This window comes from Chroicocephalus ridibundus, chromosome 5 (assembly GCF_963924245.1).
Source record: "Chroicocephalus ridibundus chromosome 5, bChrRid1.1, whole genome shotgun sequence".
NCBI lineage: Eukaryota > Metazoa > Chordata > Aves > Charadriiformes > Laridae > Chroicocephalus > Chroicocephalus ridibundus.
In genome coordinates, this window is record NC_086288.1 from 66,766,791 (window position 1) to 66,785,222 (window position 18,432).

Sequence of the window (18,432 nt, forward strand, 5' to 3'; positions counted from 1 at the left end):
GGGCGGAGGTGGGGCGGCCCGGCCCGGGCCGGCCTCGGCGGGCGGAGCTGGGCCGAGCGGAGCCGAGCCGGCGCCCTGCGGAAGAGGAGAGGGAAGGGAAGGAGTGGTGGCGGCGGCGGGATGGCAGCGCGGGGCTCGGCCGGGGATGCCGCGCTGCGGCGGGCGGCCGAGCAGTGGTTGCTGTGGGATAAGGTGAGGGGCGGCGGGGCCGGGTCAGGGAGGGGGACGATGGGGGACGCAGGCTTGTGGAGAGTCGGGGCGGTTTTTAAGCCCTGCCCGTGCTTGGGGCGGTGAAGGCGCCCGCGGGCTCCTCTCCGTCCGCTCTCGAAGCCCCCGGCGCAGGGGGTCCGACCCCTGGCAGCGAGGGGACGCGGGCGGGCGGCGGGTCCGGCCCCCTGGGGCACCGCGGCGGGGGCGTGCTGTCATGGCAGCCCCTCTCCCGCTCAGAAACACCCCCCGGGTGCTCTGCCGCTACCGTCGCTTGCAGCTCCGCTGAATTTACTTTTTGAAAGGGCCTGTGTCGTTCCTGACCGCTTCTGTTGTCGGGGCGGCTGATAGGCTTTAAATTATGAAAGGCAAGGCCTCCCTCCCGGTGTTAAAGTCCTTCAGCTACCTCCGTATTTTTGTTTAGTAAAATAGGGTTTCTGGAAGACATATGGGCTTGCTTCAGAATCACTAGGAAATGCAGAAGCCATCCTTTTTTTCCCCTGCTGTTGTCACCCAGTGCTTAGTGACTCCCACTGTTCATAAAATAACTCCTGAATCTTCAATATTGCCTGGTTTTGTGGGTTTCCTCACTTTTTCTGCTGTTGCTTAGGAACACTTTAGCATGCGTTATTTCCCTTCCTGTTAAGGTGCTTAAACATCTTAAGACTTATCTTTGTGTCCTTTCGTTTTGGTCTTGACAGCACTACACACAGAAATAAAATTTTCTGAGTATTTCTGTATTCCATGTGTCTAAAGAAATGTCTTGCCATAGCGGTGTCCTGGAAATGCTCACATAGTTCATAGCTCCTTGTTGCTGCACTCTCCACTGAGATGCAGGCCCATATTCTATATATGTGGTTTGCATGGGTTTTTTTTTGGTCCCTATACGTGAAATTTGTTCGTTTTGCTGTATTGGAACACACTGGCCATTGCCCTGATTCGGTCACTTTAATGACTGCCCTGGGCTCAGCACAGTACAGCTCAGTACAATCCTCTCTGGGTTTTGTGTAGCCTACATATTGTTTTGGTAAGGGGTCTTCTGCGTATTTCAAGATTATCAGTGAAAACACAGAATAATTCTTTTTTTAGTATTCTTTTTAGGTTCTAAAGGACATCATGAGAAGTACCTCAAGTTTGTTGTGATTCTTCATTAAAGATCATTCAACTGGTTAACTGATCAGTTAGCCAGCTCTGGTTTTATTAATAATAATGCAGTGCCAAACCAGCCCTTCTTTCAGAAATGCTAGTTTATCGCATCAAATGACAATAAGCTTTTGTGTCTTTTTTTTTTCTCAGTTTAACTGATTTTAAGAAACCAGTCTGGTTTTAAAGGGCCTCTTATTTCCATAAGTTCACTGACTAACATTAGTTATATTCCTGTCTTCTGTGTAATCATTTCACTTTCAACTGGTTATTCCAATTATTTTGTGAAACCCTCTGGAAATATAATGCAGCATCCCTTATAGTATCTTTACTTTTGAAAAGTTACCCTTTTGATAACAGTTGCATCTTTCATTCAGTAATAATTCACCGGTGTGCAATACCCATTGCTGATTGCTCAAAAATTATGAGGTATTTTCATTTCTCAGGGAGCTCTTACGTATTTGGATTGAGTAACAGAAGAATCCGATATAACCCTTGTCCATTTACTCTGATATTAAAAAGAAAAAAAATGGATGTGTACAGATAGGTTAATATTTAATGATGATAAGCTGCATGTTTCTTACAACATAATAGTTTGCAAGAGTGAGCCCGTATGCCTGAAGATGGTTCTGCTGACTTAAAAGGAAATTTCTACCTAGATGACAATTACTGAGCTCATTACCAGGCTATTTTTGTCATTGTATTCATTACAGAAGTACCATATTTTTCATTCTTTCTATTATCGATCATAAAATTATGGATAGAAGGCAGCTTCTGTTTTTCTTAAAAATAAAACCTGTTTAGTCAGTAGCTGTCCCTCAACTTTAAAACCTTCTGGGGACTCCTGCACTGATGGGGCCTTCCTTTAGATTAAGGTAAATAACTCATATTACAGGTGATGTTAAAACAAACTGCACTACTGCATATTAACCCTGTATTAAAATACCTGCCACTGTATTCACAGAAATCGGTATTCTCATGCTCACATCCAGTTTTGTTGGAGAGTAGAAAAAGCGTAACCTGGGAGAACCAGGGAGGAAGGAAAAAAGCAGCACTTCATCCTTCAGATGCAATTAGGTCCTTCACAGCAATAGAGGTGCTGTGAGGATTTGGTTTTGGCTTTTTCTTCTGCTTAGAAGAAGCTTAGTTTTTTTTCCTTGGCTGTATACAATGGCATCGTAACATTCCTAAAATTGAAACAAAATGGTAACAGTTGTCTGTACAGTAAAAATACCCATAAAATGCAGATTCTTATGAGAATATAGCCATAAACAATTATAAGGGTAATTCTGTAAAGATCCTTCTGCTATGTTAAATAGACCTGGGCCTGGCTTTTACCATTACTTTTTAGACTGTGTGGTAGCCGGGGGGGGAACAACTCAAACAACTAAATTCACCCAGTCAAGTTTTCTCTAGCATCTGATGTGGACTCAGGCACAGGACTCCAGGACTCAGGCAGCCACCTGGATAAGTACGATCATTTAACCACACCTGAAAAATAGGAGGATCCCTGTAGTTTCACAGTAGATACCAAACCTAGGAAATTCCTCTAACAGCAATAACAAATACAAATCTCCTTGGTTGTGAGAGCTCCAGTATGACCCTAGGCTGCCCTTCTGTGTTGGCATTACAGCTTCTAGTCTGTCCAACATCTCTACAAATGTGTGCAGCATCTATCTAAAGAGATGCTGGTTGCAATGGTAAGAGAGAAAAAGCTCCACGAAGCTCATGCAGGAAAAAACCCCAAAAGGTGACTAGGCAGTGTACAAAGCCTGATGCAAAAGGTGACATTCAGGCTTTACCTACGAGACATAGGCCTGATACTGCAGCAAAAAGTTCACGTCAGTTTTTAAACAGCCTAAACTCAAAATAGTTATGCTGACCTATATTATTCTATAATAACACAGAATTATATTTATTCTGTAATCATACAGAATTCTGATGAGCCTCCTGCAAGGAAGTGTCAGTTACAGCGTTCTTGGACTGGTAAATTGGTAATTCTTAAACTGGAAATCAGTAATTCAAGGGTACCTAATTGCTTGCTGCACCCAGGAAACCTGATTTTGTTTTCTTTAATGGGTCCGGCTTATTCTGCATTATATAGTTTGCTCATTAGCACCAAAGGCTCTCTAGCTTTTTGAGTGTTTATTTAAACTATGGTGGTTGTCCTGCAGCAGCAGGTGCACAGATCAATGATTAGGGCATCCAGGCCCTGATCTCAGTTTGGTTTCCAGAATGCTTATACCTTTGTATGCATGCTCACTCACGTGCCTACTACTGTGCGTGTTCTGGAGCTGCAGAAAATACATTTTTTTTTTTATTTTTTTTTTTTTTGCCTAGGATGAAATGCCATCCCTTGCTGTAAGCATACCTAGGTCATCAAAGCAATAATGAAGTCTTTGACTTTTATGAGGTCATTTAGTTGACCAGAAATCAAAGCTTATGTCCATTTGGAAATTATAATCTTTGTACTCCAGTGTAAAGTGTGTGTAATCATGCGGTGACTAACCTGTGGAGTATGCCGCCTCTCCACAGTATGCCGCCTCTCCACATAACCCTGTTGCCTAGTGGCTGGAGTGTGCCATCTGTCCTCTTGGCTCATCAGTTTTCAGGAAATCAAATATTGAACTTCACAAATCCCATGTTACTAGGATTGAGATGTCAGGGTATTACAGGGACTTTACTAGTTCCTAAGTCTGGAAACAAGAGTTGATAACAATAAAGAGTCAATGTAAGTAATATACCAAGAAAAGCAGTGAGACTTAGAAACTTGTCACTGTTCACAAGCAGTCTGATGTGGCCTTTCCATCCCACTCCACACAGTCATTTTATTTAAGAATTCAGCTGGAGTTGCTAAGCTTTCATCCTGAGGGTTGTGCTTATTTTTACAAGCACTCCCTGCGAATTGTCATCTTTATCTTCTGAGCAGTCTGCTTGGTTTTGCTGCTGCCTCTGGTTTTAGCCAGTCTTGGGACAAGGTTATGATTTTAATTTTTTTTAAACTTTACTTGTAGCACTATGGAAGTAACAAATATTTCTTAATTATCCACTTAATTTACTTTCTTGTATGTTTATTGTAGTTCTTGTGTCGTGATGACAAAAATTCTCTGAACTGTAAAGGTGCTTTTTTATTTGTTTTTGTTTTGGTTTTAAAACAAGAAAATATTAAAATAGACATCTCGGAAATGTTTTCACTTCCCAAAATGTGCTATATGTATACACTGCTGTCAATGCAGCATGCTCACTTAAGGAGATAAATCTAAAATAAGTAATACTTGAGATTGCACTGACTTAAAATTAGGACGATGTAGCAGGAGTTCTGGTGTTCTGGAAGCGATGTGCTATGTTTTGATACTGAAATAACCCGGTACAGAGAATGGGAAAGAAAGTCAGTTTTGTTAAGAAGCTTAAGGGTATTAAAAACAAACAAACAAACCCTTTTCTAGGATATCTGAATTTTGTATTTACAGAACCCAAAAACTTCTGCAACAGTGAAGCAACTGGTTGCTGATGGAAATGCCGGAGAACTGCAGAAATACTTTGGCTCGCGGATGGAGTTTGGCACAGCCGGGCTCAGGGCTGCCATGGGACCAGGGATTTCCCACATGAATGACTTGACTATTATCCAGACGACCCAGGTACTGTGTTCAGCACTTTATCTCACTTAACTGGCTGTATATATGAACAGAAGAGCATCATTTATGACAAGCAAATGGGTATTCTATGGAAGTACAAGTTTTTTACTATTCCTCCAGTTTTCAGAAGTAATTTAAGTGATAATTAGCTGACTGCTGATCTCTGAAAACAAGCAGAGAGAAGTTATTAAGCCATTAAAATTAGTTATTTTCCATATTTGATTTGCAATGGAATTTATACACAGTACAGTTAAGCTCCAGGGGATCAGTTAGTCCTGATATAACAACTACAAAAAATACCCAGCATTTGGCTAAGCTTTGTGTATGTTGGACTTAAATTTACATGAATGCAGTGAAGCCACAAATACTCATATAGGTCCTAAAGTAGATCTACTTGGGGAGAATTCGAAAACACCCAGAACCTTAAATTACTGCAGCCTGGAGTGGTAGTGTATCATGTTCTAACCAGGTGTCACTATTAAGGGTGAGATTCAGTAAAAAAACAGAGAAATTTCAGTTAAAAAAAATAAATATTGGCCAGTTGTTCTCTTCCTCATCTGAGACCTAACACAGCTAAATCATATCTCAACATCTGCAATTCAGACTAATCACATTAATTGTGTCTTTCTGGAGTTGGTTCTGATTTTTGGAGAAGTACTTAAATGCTGTCCACTTTCACTATGTTGATTTGAAGGTTTCTGATATTTCTTAGTGTTTATTAGTCCTAGACAAACTGAATCCCAATCCAGTTCAGTGAGATGTTATGTGCGCTCGCCTTTCGAAGACGTCAGCATCTTAGCAGTCATTTTAATACAATGATAAATAAAATATTAAGATTTGGTTAATGAGGTGGATTTGTTGTTGTCTTCAGGGATTTTGCAGATACCTTGAGAAGAATTTCAGTGACCTGAAAAAAAGAGGAGTTGTGATTGGTTTTGATGCTCGTGCCCATCTTTCCAGCGGAGGTAGTAGCAAAAGGTACTTTTTAGGCTTTAAGTATTTTGTACATGTCTTGTGTGATCCATTATGGGTTTGTATCTGCTTCAACAGTATCTTATCTTTCTGTAGAGTGAATTAAGGTGAGGGATTTATAGTATTTTTATGTGCTGTTATCCCAAAGCAGTTCTTAGAGTTGTGCTTTGTCTGTTGGGAATGGTAAGGGAACACATTTAAATTGGCTCTGTGTAATAATTCGGGGTTTATTTATATGGGGTTTGGTTTATTTTTTTTAAATTGGAGTGTGGGCTAATTCGTGAGAAAATGAATATATTTGAATATATTTCCAAGGTATCTTTTCTTCCTGTTTAGGTTTGCAAGACTTGCTGCTAATACCTTCATCAGTCAAGGAGTTCCAGTTTATCTGTTCTCTGATATAACACCAACTCCTTTTGTGGTAGGTTTCTCTAGTATGTATTTCTATACGCACAAAGATCCTATCAGATATCTTGCATTACTTATGTGAAGGATAACTAGACAAATGACTTCTAACTTTTTAAGCTCTACCTGCAGTTAGGCTTAGGCTTATTTAGCTATGTTTAGTTTACAACATCCACAGCAAGAAAAGGAAGAAGCTTAGTGGAACACCAGTGACAGTGGGATGTGTTTCTGTTCGTTCCTGCTTTCCGGCAGATTTCTTGTAGAAGACATCTCATGGTTTCTAGATTGCTGTGGAGTCTGAAGTCTGAAACATGCACACACATTTAGTTTTGTGATTTTGGGTTGGTTTGTTGTTTTTTTTTTTTTTTAATTTCTTTTTTTCTTTTTGGGGTATTGAATCCGAAGTAGCCTTTTTAAATAGCAGGTTGTTGGAGTGCGGCGATGTTATGCCAGCAGGGTTGTTCAATGCGTCCGCATTTTCACCATCCGATCACTAGGTGTCAGTGCTCTAGAGCAATAAAGAAAACCCCTATCTGCACCAAAAGCAACAGTCGCTCCTGATACCAGTAGCTCTTGTGAAGGCAGCAAAAAGAACACAGCGGGATGAAGACTTTAGATGTTGCATTCACGTACTGATACAAATTTTGGTAGATTTAGGGTCAAATGCTTCATAGTGCAGTTTAAAACAGTGTTACAAGAACTGCAGTTGATTGCATTCACTGTTAAATAAAGAGCCAGGATTAAACTCGAACTGGACCTGTGGTCACAAATGATGCTTAATTTTTAATTCATTCCATTTGTTTTGGACTAATTCATAAGAGCTCTCTCCAAAACAATTCTCTTCTGAGCCACAATGGAGTAGTTGCCCCGTGGGCTGCTCTCAAAAGATAGTATGGAGGAGACTGCTCCAGTTGCAATTCTCTACCCTATGCAGACTTCTGCCATTACCCCAACAGACTTTGCACCCTTACAGACCTCAGGTATCTCAAGTCATTCTACAGCAGGCAACACATGGTTTGTTTTCTTTCTATAAAAACGCTACTCTAGAGATCCACAAAGTGCCTGAAACAGCACTAAGAATATATAAATGGGAAAATGCACAAGAAAAAGCAAGGGGTAAAGTTATGCCACATGGGGTCTAGTGGAGCAAGTACTGCTTAGCTTCTGTGTTAGAGAATCAGTCTGTAGGAATCACATCCTGGCTTTCATTTCGTTCAGCGGTATGGAACTTTTGCGTATGCGTGAGAATTAATAATATATAATATTTTGCACATTCCACTACAGATAACTTTCTCTTTTTACAGCCATACACAGTTACTCATCTGAAACTTTGTGCTGGAATTATGATTACCGCTTCCCATAATCCAAAACAAGATAATGGTTACAAGGTATTTCTCTACAGTCTATTTTCTGTCTTTTTTCAAGCATTTTTTTCTATGTAGAAACACTGATACTATTGTGTATAGTTCCTATCATGTTATAGACCAAATTAATTGATAGTTTGATCTCTTCTAGACGTATGTATTTAAAGCTAGTAGTGTGTTATACTAATAACATAATTAAAATCTTAGCTCTAGAAATTAGGAAGATAAGTAATACCATTACATACTTTGGAACACTGTAAAATATTAAGGGACCTCTTTTCAAAGGTATTAATCATTTCTCCAATTCATGATTTAAAAAGATCTCTTTAGTTTTACAAACCCAGAGAATTAAAAATATGTGAAACTAATGAGTTGCTTGTACAAAACGTTTTGAATAAATTCCATTAATTTCTTGTAGTATATTTTTCTTTTGCTAAGTGACACAGTTATCGCTGTGCTTTTTTTTCTATGACGGAAATCTGCTTTCCATTGAAAAAAACATGGCTGAGCTGCCTGTCTGCTAGTCATCCCATAGCTGGACTACTCATATAGAGACTGTTTCTAATACACAAAAACGGAAGTTGGGAGATCTTTTTTGTCTTCTTAGTAGAAAAACAACGCATTAGCAGGGATGATTTCTTGCTGTCTTGCCCTCCAGAAATTCATGTCTGTTCAAAATTGCTTTTTTAAATATTTCATATATTGATCTTGATAGCTTGTTTAGATGTTTTATCAATTACTTTTTTAACCTACTTAATTTTTTCTTAATGTTTTGTTATTTGGGTTACATATGTATGTGGCTCAAACGCTGTCAGTATCTTTCCCTATACTTGTGGTCTGTAAACCGTCAGTAGAAGGAAGTGTGCAAACAACTGTCAAAAAGTAAGACATAATAAGTACACCTCTTTCTGGATGTGTAAACAATCAACAAAAAAGGAGAAGACTACAAGTGATGAACACCTTGAAACTTAGTTGAATTTGTGCTTATTGTTGTGGCAACACTGCTGTTGTAGGCAGCTGCAGTGTTTTTGTGCCTTTCTCCTTAATTTTTTTGCGGTAAATGTGTTTCACTTTTGCACTTTTTTCCTCTTAACGATTTCCTATATATAAGGATTATACCTAAAAATCTGGAAGAAAGTATATGAAATAGCATGGGGAAATTATCAATTCCAAGGCTGGCAGACAGGCTGATACTTGAATCTTCTCAATAAATGAGCTGGGTCTTGTGTTGTGTTTCATTACAGATTTTGGTATCTTTTGATAAATGAGCCAGCTTTTTTTTATAGAACAAAAAATGGTATGTGAGAGGAAACACTGAGAATATGAACAGGGGAATACTCTGGGTATACTTAAGCCTAATATACTGTAATACTCTACTGAATGCAGTGCACCTTATCCAACAAAAAAAAAAAAAAAACCAAACAAAAAAAACCAACAAAGCTATCCTACAATATCAATGACCAAGTACTCACTCAATTTATTATTTAGGTTTACTGGGAAAATGGTGCTCAGATCATTTCCCCTCATGACAAAGGAATTTCTCAGGCTATTGAGGAGAACCAAGAGCCGTGGCCTCAGGCTTGGGATGACAAACTGATTGACAGCAGCCTGCTGCTTCATGATCCATATGCCATGGTCAATAAGGAATATTTCAAAGACATACAGAAACAGTGTTTTCACAGGTAACTGGTGTTAACTCCATTAAGAATATGGGATTTCCCTGTCTAGTACGTCAGCGGGGCAGTTTAGATTTACGGGAGTCAGGGCAGCCATGATCCTGCCGTGATCCAATTCTGTCTGTGCCTCTTGACATCTTTTGTGGTAGCTCTGGCAGCTCTGTGGTGAGGCAGTAAGCTAGTTTGTAAAGCTGGTCTGCCACAAGACTAACCCAGCAAAGTGAGTAATCAGTTTCTGATTATATCATCTCTCTGTATTCGCATGACCGCACATCAGCGGTGGGGCTATCTTGTGTTGCTGGGGGTGAGCTGAAACTGATGGTCCAACAGCCTTAAAACGGGCTTCTAAGAGAGAAGGTGAAGCAAGCTGTTAAGCCAGTTCTGGAAGAAGGAGGTCTTGCTCTGTTGTTGTAGCCTTGCCTGTGTTCCTGGTGGCCTTGGGCACCTTGCGTGAGCCTATTCCTGTCACTTGCTCAGTGAAAAAAATTCACTCAACAAAATTAAGTGGATGTTTCTCTTTGTGATTAACAAGTGGAATCGGTTTATGGAGTAGATGAGCAGCAATCTGTTAGATCTGCTTATTTACATCAAAATTTTAACCACCAGTAACTACGTTCTTCCTCTTGCTAAAAACAAAGTGAGAATTTCTAGAAAGTTTGGGCTATGTGAGAAATTGTGCTGCTTTTTCAGAATAGGAGTTAAATGTCTCCTTAGGAGTTTGCATGCCTTTAGGTATGTTCTACACTTTCAATAATGTACCTCATAAAAATGTGTGTGCTCAAATGAGGCATGCTGCTGTCGGATCACTGTGTTCACAGTCTGTGGAGTTGGTTTAAATGACAGAATTGGGGATGAAGAGTCTTATTAGTCAGTTCTATTTGTTTTCCACTCTTCTCCTTCGGGGTGCATAGAGTGTACTATCTTTCTTATTCCAGTGATTTGCATGTACCAAGACACTAAAGAGCGACTCATATTGCTAGAAAATGAGGCTATGACAATTTTCAAGCCATTACGTTTAAAAACTGACCTCCTTTAATTTGTAATTTTAACAGTGATGTAGAATACTGAGTCATATCTGTTTCTGAACATAGTCAATTTTGTGCAGAATATTCTTCCATATCCAAGTTTACTGTTAATCTGTTTTATTTCAGGAATATAAACAAGGAAACAAACTTGAAATTTGTTCATACTTCTGTGCATGGCGTAGGTCATAAATTTGTGCAGTTGGCCTTCAAGGCATTTGACCTTAGCCCTCCTTTTGCCGTTCCGGAGCAGAAGGATCCTGATCCAGAATTTCCCACAGTGAAGTATCCAAATCCTGAAGAAGGCAAAGGTGTTCTGGTAAACAGATATCTTTTTTTAATAGTTGCAATGTCTTTCAAACAGTGTTTCCTTTCTGCCAGTAGTCATGGCTATAAATATTGGTTGAAGGTCTATTTTTATTTCTGTTTTCATAGCCTTACATTTAGTGAAGACTTAGTATCCTTTCATTGACATTTGTAACTCATTTTGAACCCGTCAGATAGTGATTAGCTCTGAGTTTAAACTACTTTGTTCAGCGCTCTAACAGAATGTGCCACATCTCCACGTACAACAAAGTAATACAGTTCCTTTTAAAAAATAAAATAATAATTAAAGGGGAAGTCCTGACAGGTGGTTAGAATTTATGCTACAAGTATTTCTGCTACACTTTGTTATTGCAGGATCCTGTTGAATCTAAGTAGCTTTTGACTGGGGCTGCAGAAGCAGAATGATACAGGTGAAGTTAAATATTCTGACCGTGCTCTACTGCTGCCAGGCTTGAAGTTTATTTTTTGTAGAGACACATCATGATTTTGGGTGTTTGAGATTAAATAAATTGTGAAAATTATTTAAACCTGCGAAGAAAGTGAAAATATTATTTGGAAGTATTAACACTCATCTGGTCTTGCTTACCACTTTTCCAGACACTGTCTTTTGCTTTGGCTGAAAAAGATGGGGCAAAAATCATTTTAGCAAATGATCCTGATGCTGATCGACTTGCAGTGGCAGAGAAACAAGAGAGGTATGGTAATAAAGAAATGCAAATCGTTTACATTTTTTACTTAAAGGCTAGGCTTATTTGGGGGATTCTGCATCCTTGTGTTGCAGAGGAAGATTGAATAGTCAGAGTAGTCTGTTTTGGACTGAAAACACATAGACATGTGAGAGGACTCGGTGAAGCAGACCACAGTGGGGGCAATAAATGAAATAATGATTAACATTAGACACTGTACAGAAGGCTGAATAAATACTTGACACTTGCTGTATTCGAGGCATGCAAAGAAGCATGTGAATTGTTGTGATTGTGCTATACTTTTTTAAAGGTAGGTTTTCAGTTAGAAATTTTTCACAGAAGACTGATAAACATTCTTTCATACTGTGTCTATTAAATAATAACTTGAATATTCAGGAGAGCTTTTATAGTTCCCTGATATCTCAGGAATAGGGAACATCCCTGTTCTTTAATACGAGTTCCTTCATTCTCAAATACTGTTAGAACAGACATTTTACTAATCATTAGATGATTTGGGCCTCTCTTGCTCAGTTCCCCACTTCTGTTTCACCTTAAGATTTGTCAGTGTTTGGTGCTTCTCAAAATAGTCATTTGTAGCCTCTTCTTTAAGGACCAGCTACACATGCATTATTTATCTATGTATATCCTGCCAAAGAATGGGAACATAAAAGGTAAACGTCCTCAAACAGGGGCTTTTCATAAATTTTTCATATTTATGGAACATGTAACCTGCAGTTCTGACCCAGTATTGCCATCCTCTTACTTCGTGCCCCCTGATATCCTGTACTTCTACAATTGTTTGCATTTATGTATTGTGGTTATATTTGATGGATGAAAATAAGCTGAAGTACTGCACTTGGTTTCGTATCTACAAATAGTGGTGTTTCTGTTTTACCTACCTTGATAAAGCGGGAACTAATCTGAGCAGTTTGAAACCATAAAAGTAAACTACAAGGTTTTCAGCTCAGAGGAGCAGAACAAAAAGCTGCTGAAGGAGCAGAAATAGCGTAAATGAATTCCCTGTGCCTGAGAGCCAGAAGAGGGATATAAAGTCATGGCAACAGTCCGTGGTACTTAAGGGATGAGGTGGGAACCTGCTAGATGTCCTCAGTGATTGTGGATGATGCAAGTATTTGAACCTGAATTAGTTATGCAAATTCCACAAACCCAGTAAAAGGAGACAGGGCAAATATCCATTTTGCTTACCTGATAACCTCTTTTGGTCTTGTAGCGGCTTCAAAGGTGCGATTGTTTTATTTGGTCTTTTGGGCTCTTTTTTTAACTCGTTATCCTCACAGCGTGAACTTAAGGAGGCTTCTCTGCCTTTAGAAGAAGGATGGGCTAATTGGCACTCTGATGTTATCTTTGGCAGTGTTTGCTGGAATGTCCTTATTTTAACATTTTTGGCCTGTGCCAGCCTCGCTTGGCAATTCAGCGTTGAGGAAGAAGCATAAAAAGCTTTAGTTTGTGCTAGTTATGATGGGTTAAAACAAGAATGCAAAATCACTCATGTTTTTTGTCTAAAAACTTAGCTATCAGAGGCTTGAAGAGGGGAGTGTTAGTTTATCGTGATCAAGAGCATGGTGCTCTTGTTCTGTTACCTCTTTGTTAATTGTTTAGCCAGTCTTAGTTGCCTCCTAATTTTCAGTCCTGCATCCTCCTCTCAGACTTCTGCTGTAGCTGTTCATACACTAATCAAATATTAATATGGGCTTCTACAGTATCTGTACTTCTTCTTTGACAGAAACTCCTGCTAGAGCACACTCTCTCAGCGCTCTTACGCTAAGCTGTCGCTGTGCATTGCTTTGTGCCTGTTGGCATCAATAAATGCAGGAGACTGAGTCTGCTTCTCTTTCACAACAGGTACTGTTTCTGTAGGTCTTGATTTTTGTCAGTTTGGCCGTGTCTTTGTCCCCTTTTGTGACTGGGAATTTCGAGGCAATTTTGACATGTCTATTCCTTTTTCCTTCAATTTTTCTTGTTCTAGCAACATGTCAATCTTTTTTTTTTTTTACTTGTTTGAGATTTTTTCCAATCTCCCTCAAGGACAGATTGGTGTATTTGTGATTAAAGCAAAGGTATTTGTCACCAAGTCCACTAAAAATACTGATCATCTGAGAGCTGTATTTTCATGTCTCTGTGCTTGTCTTAATAATTGATTTTATAATTTGTCTGCTGAATATTTTTGTTTTACTTAAAATATGTTGGAAATATCACTGTTTTGTCTTTGGATAAACTTAAAAGCTGGTACGTATGATGGAGGAGGAAGTAACTGCTTCAGAATTCTTTGCGGGAGGAATTTTTTTGTTTGTTCTTAAAGAACACATGGTATCTTGTTACTGTTACTTGGATCTTAGATGCAGTGGTTTTATTTGCTAGTATTCATGTATGAAAGAACCAGTAGATTATTTTTTTCCGGTATTATCCTTTGGATTCCTATACTTTCTTTTTTTGTTGTTTTTCTCTGTTTTATTTTTTTCCCCCCATCCAGTGGTGAGTGGAAGGTGTTTTCTGGAAATGAGCTGGGAGCTCTTTTAGGCTGGTGGATCTTCACTTGCTGGAAAAATAACAATAGGGGTACTTGTGCTATTAAAGATGTCTACATGTTATCCAGTACCGTTTCTTCCAAAATCCTGAGAGCAATTGCGCTAAAAGAAGGTTTTCACTTTGAGGTAAGCTGTTGTATGTTATTCCATGTTCTTTTATTTGCTTACCTACACAATGTCATAGCTTTGTAAAACACTGCTTTTATTTTTAATGCCTTTTTTTCCTCCTTACTGCTGTAGGAAACACTGACAGGTTTCAAGTGGATGGGCAACCGTGCCAAGCAGCTCATGGACCAGGGAAAAGCTGTGCTTTTTGCATTTGAGGAGGCTATAGGTAAGAAACAGAATATTCCTGTAAAACACTGAAAGTAGTACTATGGTAAAACATAGCAATGTAAAGGTGCCCTCAACACAATGCATGTATTTGCAGTGAGTAATCAGTATAATCCATTTGGATGACCAATATTACTAGTTTTAATCCTTTGTATCTCTGCTTACTGCAGAGCATGATGGTGTAAGCTAGGTTACATATCTTCAGTAGCATGGCTGCGTAGACTTGGACTGCAAATTCTGCACAAGCTATTTAAAAAAACCCAAAAGAACACGTTCTCGAGACTTCAAGTTGAGTATGTTTAGCTGACAGTTTTAAGCTAAGTTTAAATGTGAATAAAGTAAAGTAAAAACTCCCCCAAATTATATTTGTAAACTGGAAAGCCATGAATAAAAGCTATGAATTCCTGAGAAGGAAACTGTGAAGTGATAATGCTGTTTCTTGAAAACCAGAGAAAATGTGACTGATTTCACAGATAATTATCAGTGTTACCTTATGCTCCCATGTCAGGCTAATCACATTTGAGACAAAATGCTATATTTGCATTGCTCCTGCAGTGTGGCATTTCTCTTTCATGAGAGCTCCAAAAGTACTTGGGAGCATCTGTCACCGATACAACACAAATCTGTCTCTATCTTGAAATTCCATTAAATACATTGCTTATCTAAAATAAAACTGATTATAAGATAGAATTTTTCCACTTTTGGTTTAACTTTAAAATGTCTGTACTATGGTAGTGTGCATTTCTCCTTTAAAAGATGTTGGTTTGATTAACTTCCTCCTCATTTTATCTTATTTCCTCATAAAAATATTATATAATTTTCTTTGTGTAGGATATATGTGCTGTCCTGCTGTTCTGGACAAAGATGGTGTCAGCGCTGCTGTTATAACTGCGGAGATGGCCAGCTTTTTGGCAGCCAGGAATTTGTCTTTGTCTCAGCAGCTGAAAGCCGTCTATGATGAGTGAGTTCAATTATAATTGTTTAATTTTTAGATATTCTCCATTCCACATACCAGGGTTAATAGGGACTCAATAGCAACCTATAGTATATGAAGAAATGAAAATTGTGTTATTGTACTATTGACGCAATTCTGTGTTAATAGTAATCTTATAGAAAGCGCTCCTGCCTCATTGGCATGAATATATTTATGACTTTGTTTTGTGTCCTTTAAAGGTATTTTAAGAATATTACCTTATTAATTCCCTATTAGTTAATGAGATTTTTGAGGTATTTTTGTTTGCTTGTCTGCAAGGTTTCTCCCTTTTGGGAAGTTCTGCACTTTGGTCCTTTTACAGGAGATTGGCCTGCGTTTTGTGCAGCAGTATTGCTGTGTTGGAGAGATTGTGGTGCCTCTTGCTGCTTAAATGTGCCAGATGCACAAAAACTTTGATGGCAGAATGGGTCTAAGTAACTCTGGCATATTTATGCTACTCATAGGAGCCAGCTTCCTTCTGTCCCGCTTGCAGGGCTACTTGTGATGAAATTAATTCTAGTTGGCTCTAAAGTCAGGCTTTTCATTTTATTATTCTGTCTTTTTTTGATGGATATGTTGATTGTTCTTTCGGCTCTTGAATACTGAGATTTGAGCTGATTATGCAGAAGTGCTGTGACTGTTTGGCCATAACTATTGGCTATATACAGCTGGGTATCCCTCTGAGAGCTTTTAATATGAGGCACTACTTTTCTTTTGTTTTTGTTTAATATGTTCAAAGACCTACAGAAATCAATAGCAAAGATGGCTATTGGATTTCATGAGGCAGGGAGTGGTGTTTGGGGGGGGTCAGGGAGTGGTTTTGGTGGGGGCGGGGGCGTTGAGTTGTTTGTTATAAAGGAAGGGAGCATCACAGGCTGGCAGATAATCTCCACCTCTTCATGTCGCATAGACACTAACAAAGGAGTGGTGGAACCTGCAGAGAGACTCATGGAAAACTCCAGCCTTGATGCTTTTTGTTTTCCAGTCCTCAGATCTCTCATTTGTGTGCAGCACTAGCTGTGCTTGTTTCATCCACTGTTTAAGAAGGAATCAAGTGGCAAAGACTTGCTAACACACTGCATAAATAAATTGTGGAATTTATCAGCTATTGTACATGGCAGTTTAGGTGGGTTCAAGAAACAGTAATATAAATGTATGGAGGAGGAATCTATGCCTAGAGCTGCAAATATAGTATTTGATGTGAGTATTCCCTTAGTTACTAGTAGCTAGAAGTGTATATTCAAAGAATTATCCTTCTGTCTTATGCTTTTTTATTTTTTTTTTAATATTCATTCAGTGAACACCTGCTTCGGGTTGCCCTCAGAAACAGAATATTTAACTGAGTGGAACTTAGCTATGCCACAGGGCTGCAGTGTACATAGCCACTGAAGAGGACTCTAAAAGGCAGAGCTTATCTAGCATAAACACAGCCTGTAGATGCACCCCAAAGTAAGATGTCACCACACGTAATCACTGTGTGTGCAAAAGCTACAGATACAGGGAAGGATACGAATCTGCCTTATTAAGTTGATGCTTGATAACTAGAACTGGAGGGAGGAGGTTCTTGTTTTGGGGGGGTCATTTTGTGTGTGTGTGTTTTGTTTGTGCTTGTCGCTAGTATAGAGTTGCAGTTTTCTACTTCTTACTACTTTATTCTTTGTCAGATTTTTCTTGTGAGTTGTTGTTGAAGGAGAAGAAACTCTACTCTGTTTTGGAAATATAGAAGCGGGGTCTGTTCTCAAAGAAATAAATGCACATCAGGAAAGGACACAGTCCTCCTTTCAAATGTAGGATAGGTTTTTCAAATTCCCTTGCTGTATTCTTAAGACTGATTTAACAACTATTGACCTTCAAGATGTCCATTTTGGTATAAACATGACTCTATTTAAGGAACCTTTCGGGTTTCTAGCATGAACATCCTAGTACTGACAAAAGATTCTGCCCTTCAGATTTCCCTGGCATCAAGGATACTCATCAAGTGTTGAACTTTAGTAAGGGCTCACTTAAACAACCGGTCCAGGCTTGTACGCTTTTCAACAATGTGCTGTTTTGAAAAGTCATTGTCAGCAGGTCATTTTTCTTCGATGCAGATTCTGCATGATATTACCTGGCAGCAAACTGATGAGGTAAAGAGATAATGTTCAGAACAGTTTGGTTTAGTAGAAACACCTTAATGGGAGAGCGGCTTCTGAAGTGTGATTGGAAAAAAACAGTCTGGAATTTATTTTACTCAGAAAAGGTCAGCTGAAATCCAGTCAAGGAAGCTATTTAGATGCAGTCTGTTCTCTTCCTATGGTGGTTAGATCTCCTCAAGGCAATAATGGCATCTTTTTTCTTCTTCTGGTTTAGCAGTAAACTTCCTCATTTTTAATCATTAAGAGGAAAAGGTGTCTGCACAGAAGTTTCTTTAAAGTATGTAAAATAGGACAATTCAACTGTTGAGGCCTTTTTAAAATTGTAAGGTGAACTGATGCTACAGTTGGGTGACCACGGGCATAGATTCTCGCTTTATAGAAGGTTGTGTAATGTGTATGGTGTACAACTCTAAGAAAAACATTGCTTCCTCAATTCATTAATATTGTGTCTTCACAGATATGGCTTCCATATTACTAAAGCTTCATATTTCATCTGCCATGATCCTAAAGTTATTCAACAGCTTTTTGACAACCTTAGAAATTTTGATGGAAAAAACACGTATCCAAAATCTTGTGGTAGATTTAAAGTTTCTGGAATAAGGGATCTAACTACTGGGTATGACAGCAGCCAGCCAGATAAAAAGGCTGTAAGTATATTTTTTTAAATTATATATAGATCATATCAGAATGTGTGTGTATATATATATGTGTGTATATATATATACATATACATATATATAAATTCTGTGGACAAACACGTCTTGAGTTTTAAAATAAGTTAGATTGGGGATGATTGTTTTGCCTTGGTGGAAGGAAATGAAGGTTGGGGGCGGGGAGGAAGGTTGGGGTTTTTTTGTTTGGTTTTGTGGTGTTTTTTCTCTCCAAGATGACAGTCTGTAAAGGGAGGTTAGGAGGATCTCGCTGTCTTGCTACAGCAATCTGCATTATCTTATTGTTAGTGTAAGTAAACTGTTTACTGAGATGTGGCTTTGGATTCTTTAGTTTTCC

General features: G+C 38.8%; 1 protein-coding gene across 1 annotated transcript in view; it reads left to right on the forward strand.

Moving 5' to 3' along the window:
- The window catches only part of PGM2 (phosphoglucomutase 2), a 21,380-nt gene continuing 2,948 nt past the window's right edge, over positions 1–18,432 (forward strand). The window contains exons 1-12 of the mRNA XM_063335086.1: positions 1–192; positions 4,821–4,988; positions 5,857–5,963; positions 6,294–6,378; positions 7,667–7,750; positions 9,215–9,408; positions 10,554–10,743; positions 11,349–11,446; positions 13,929–14,109; positions 14,224–14,317; positions 15,148–15,277; positions 17,882–18,071. Coding sequence (XP_063191156.1) covers positions 121–192; positions 4,821–4,988; positions 5,857–5,963; positions 6,294–6,378; positions 7,667–7,750; positions 9,215–9,408; positions 10,554–10,743; positions 11,349–11,446; positions 13,929–14,109; positions 14,224–14,317; positions 15,148–15,277; positions 17,882–18,071 — 1,593 coding nt within the window. The 5' untranslated portion in view covers positions 1–120. The remainder of the gene's footprint in view (positions 193–4,820; positions 4,989–5,856; positions 5,964–6,293; positions 6,379–7,666; positions 7,751–9,214; positions 9,409–10,553; positions 10,744–11,348; positions 11,447–13,928; positions 14,110–14,223; positions 14,318–15,147; positions 15,278–17,881; positions 18,072–18,432) is intronic.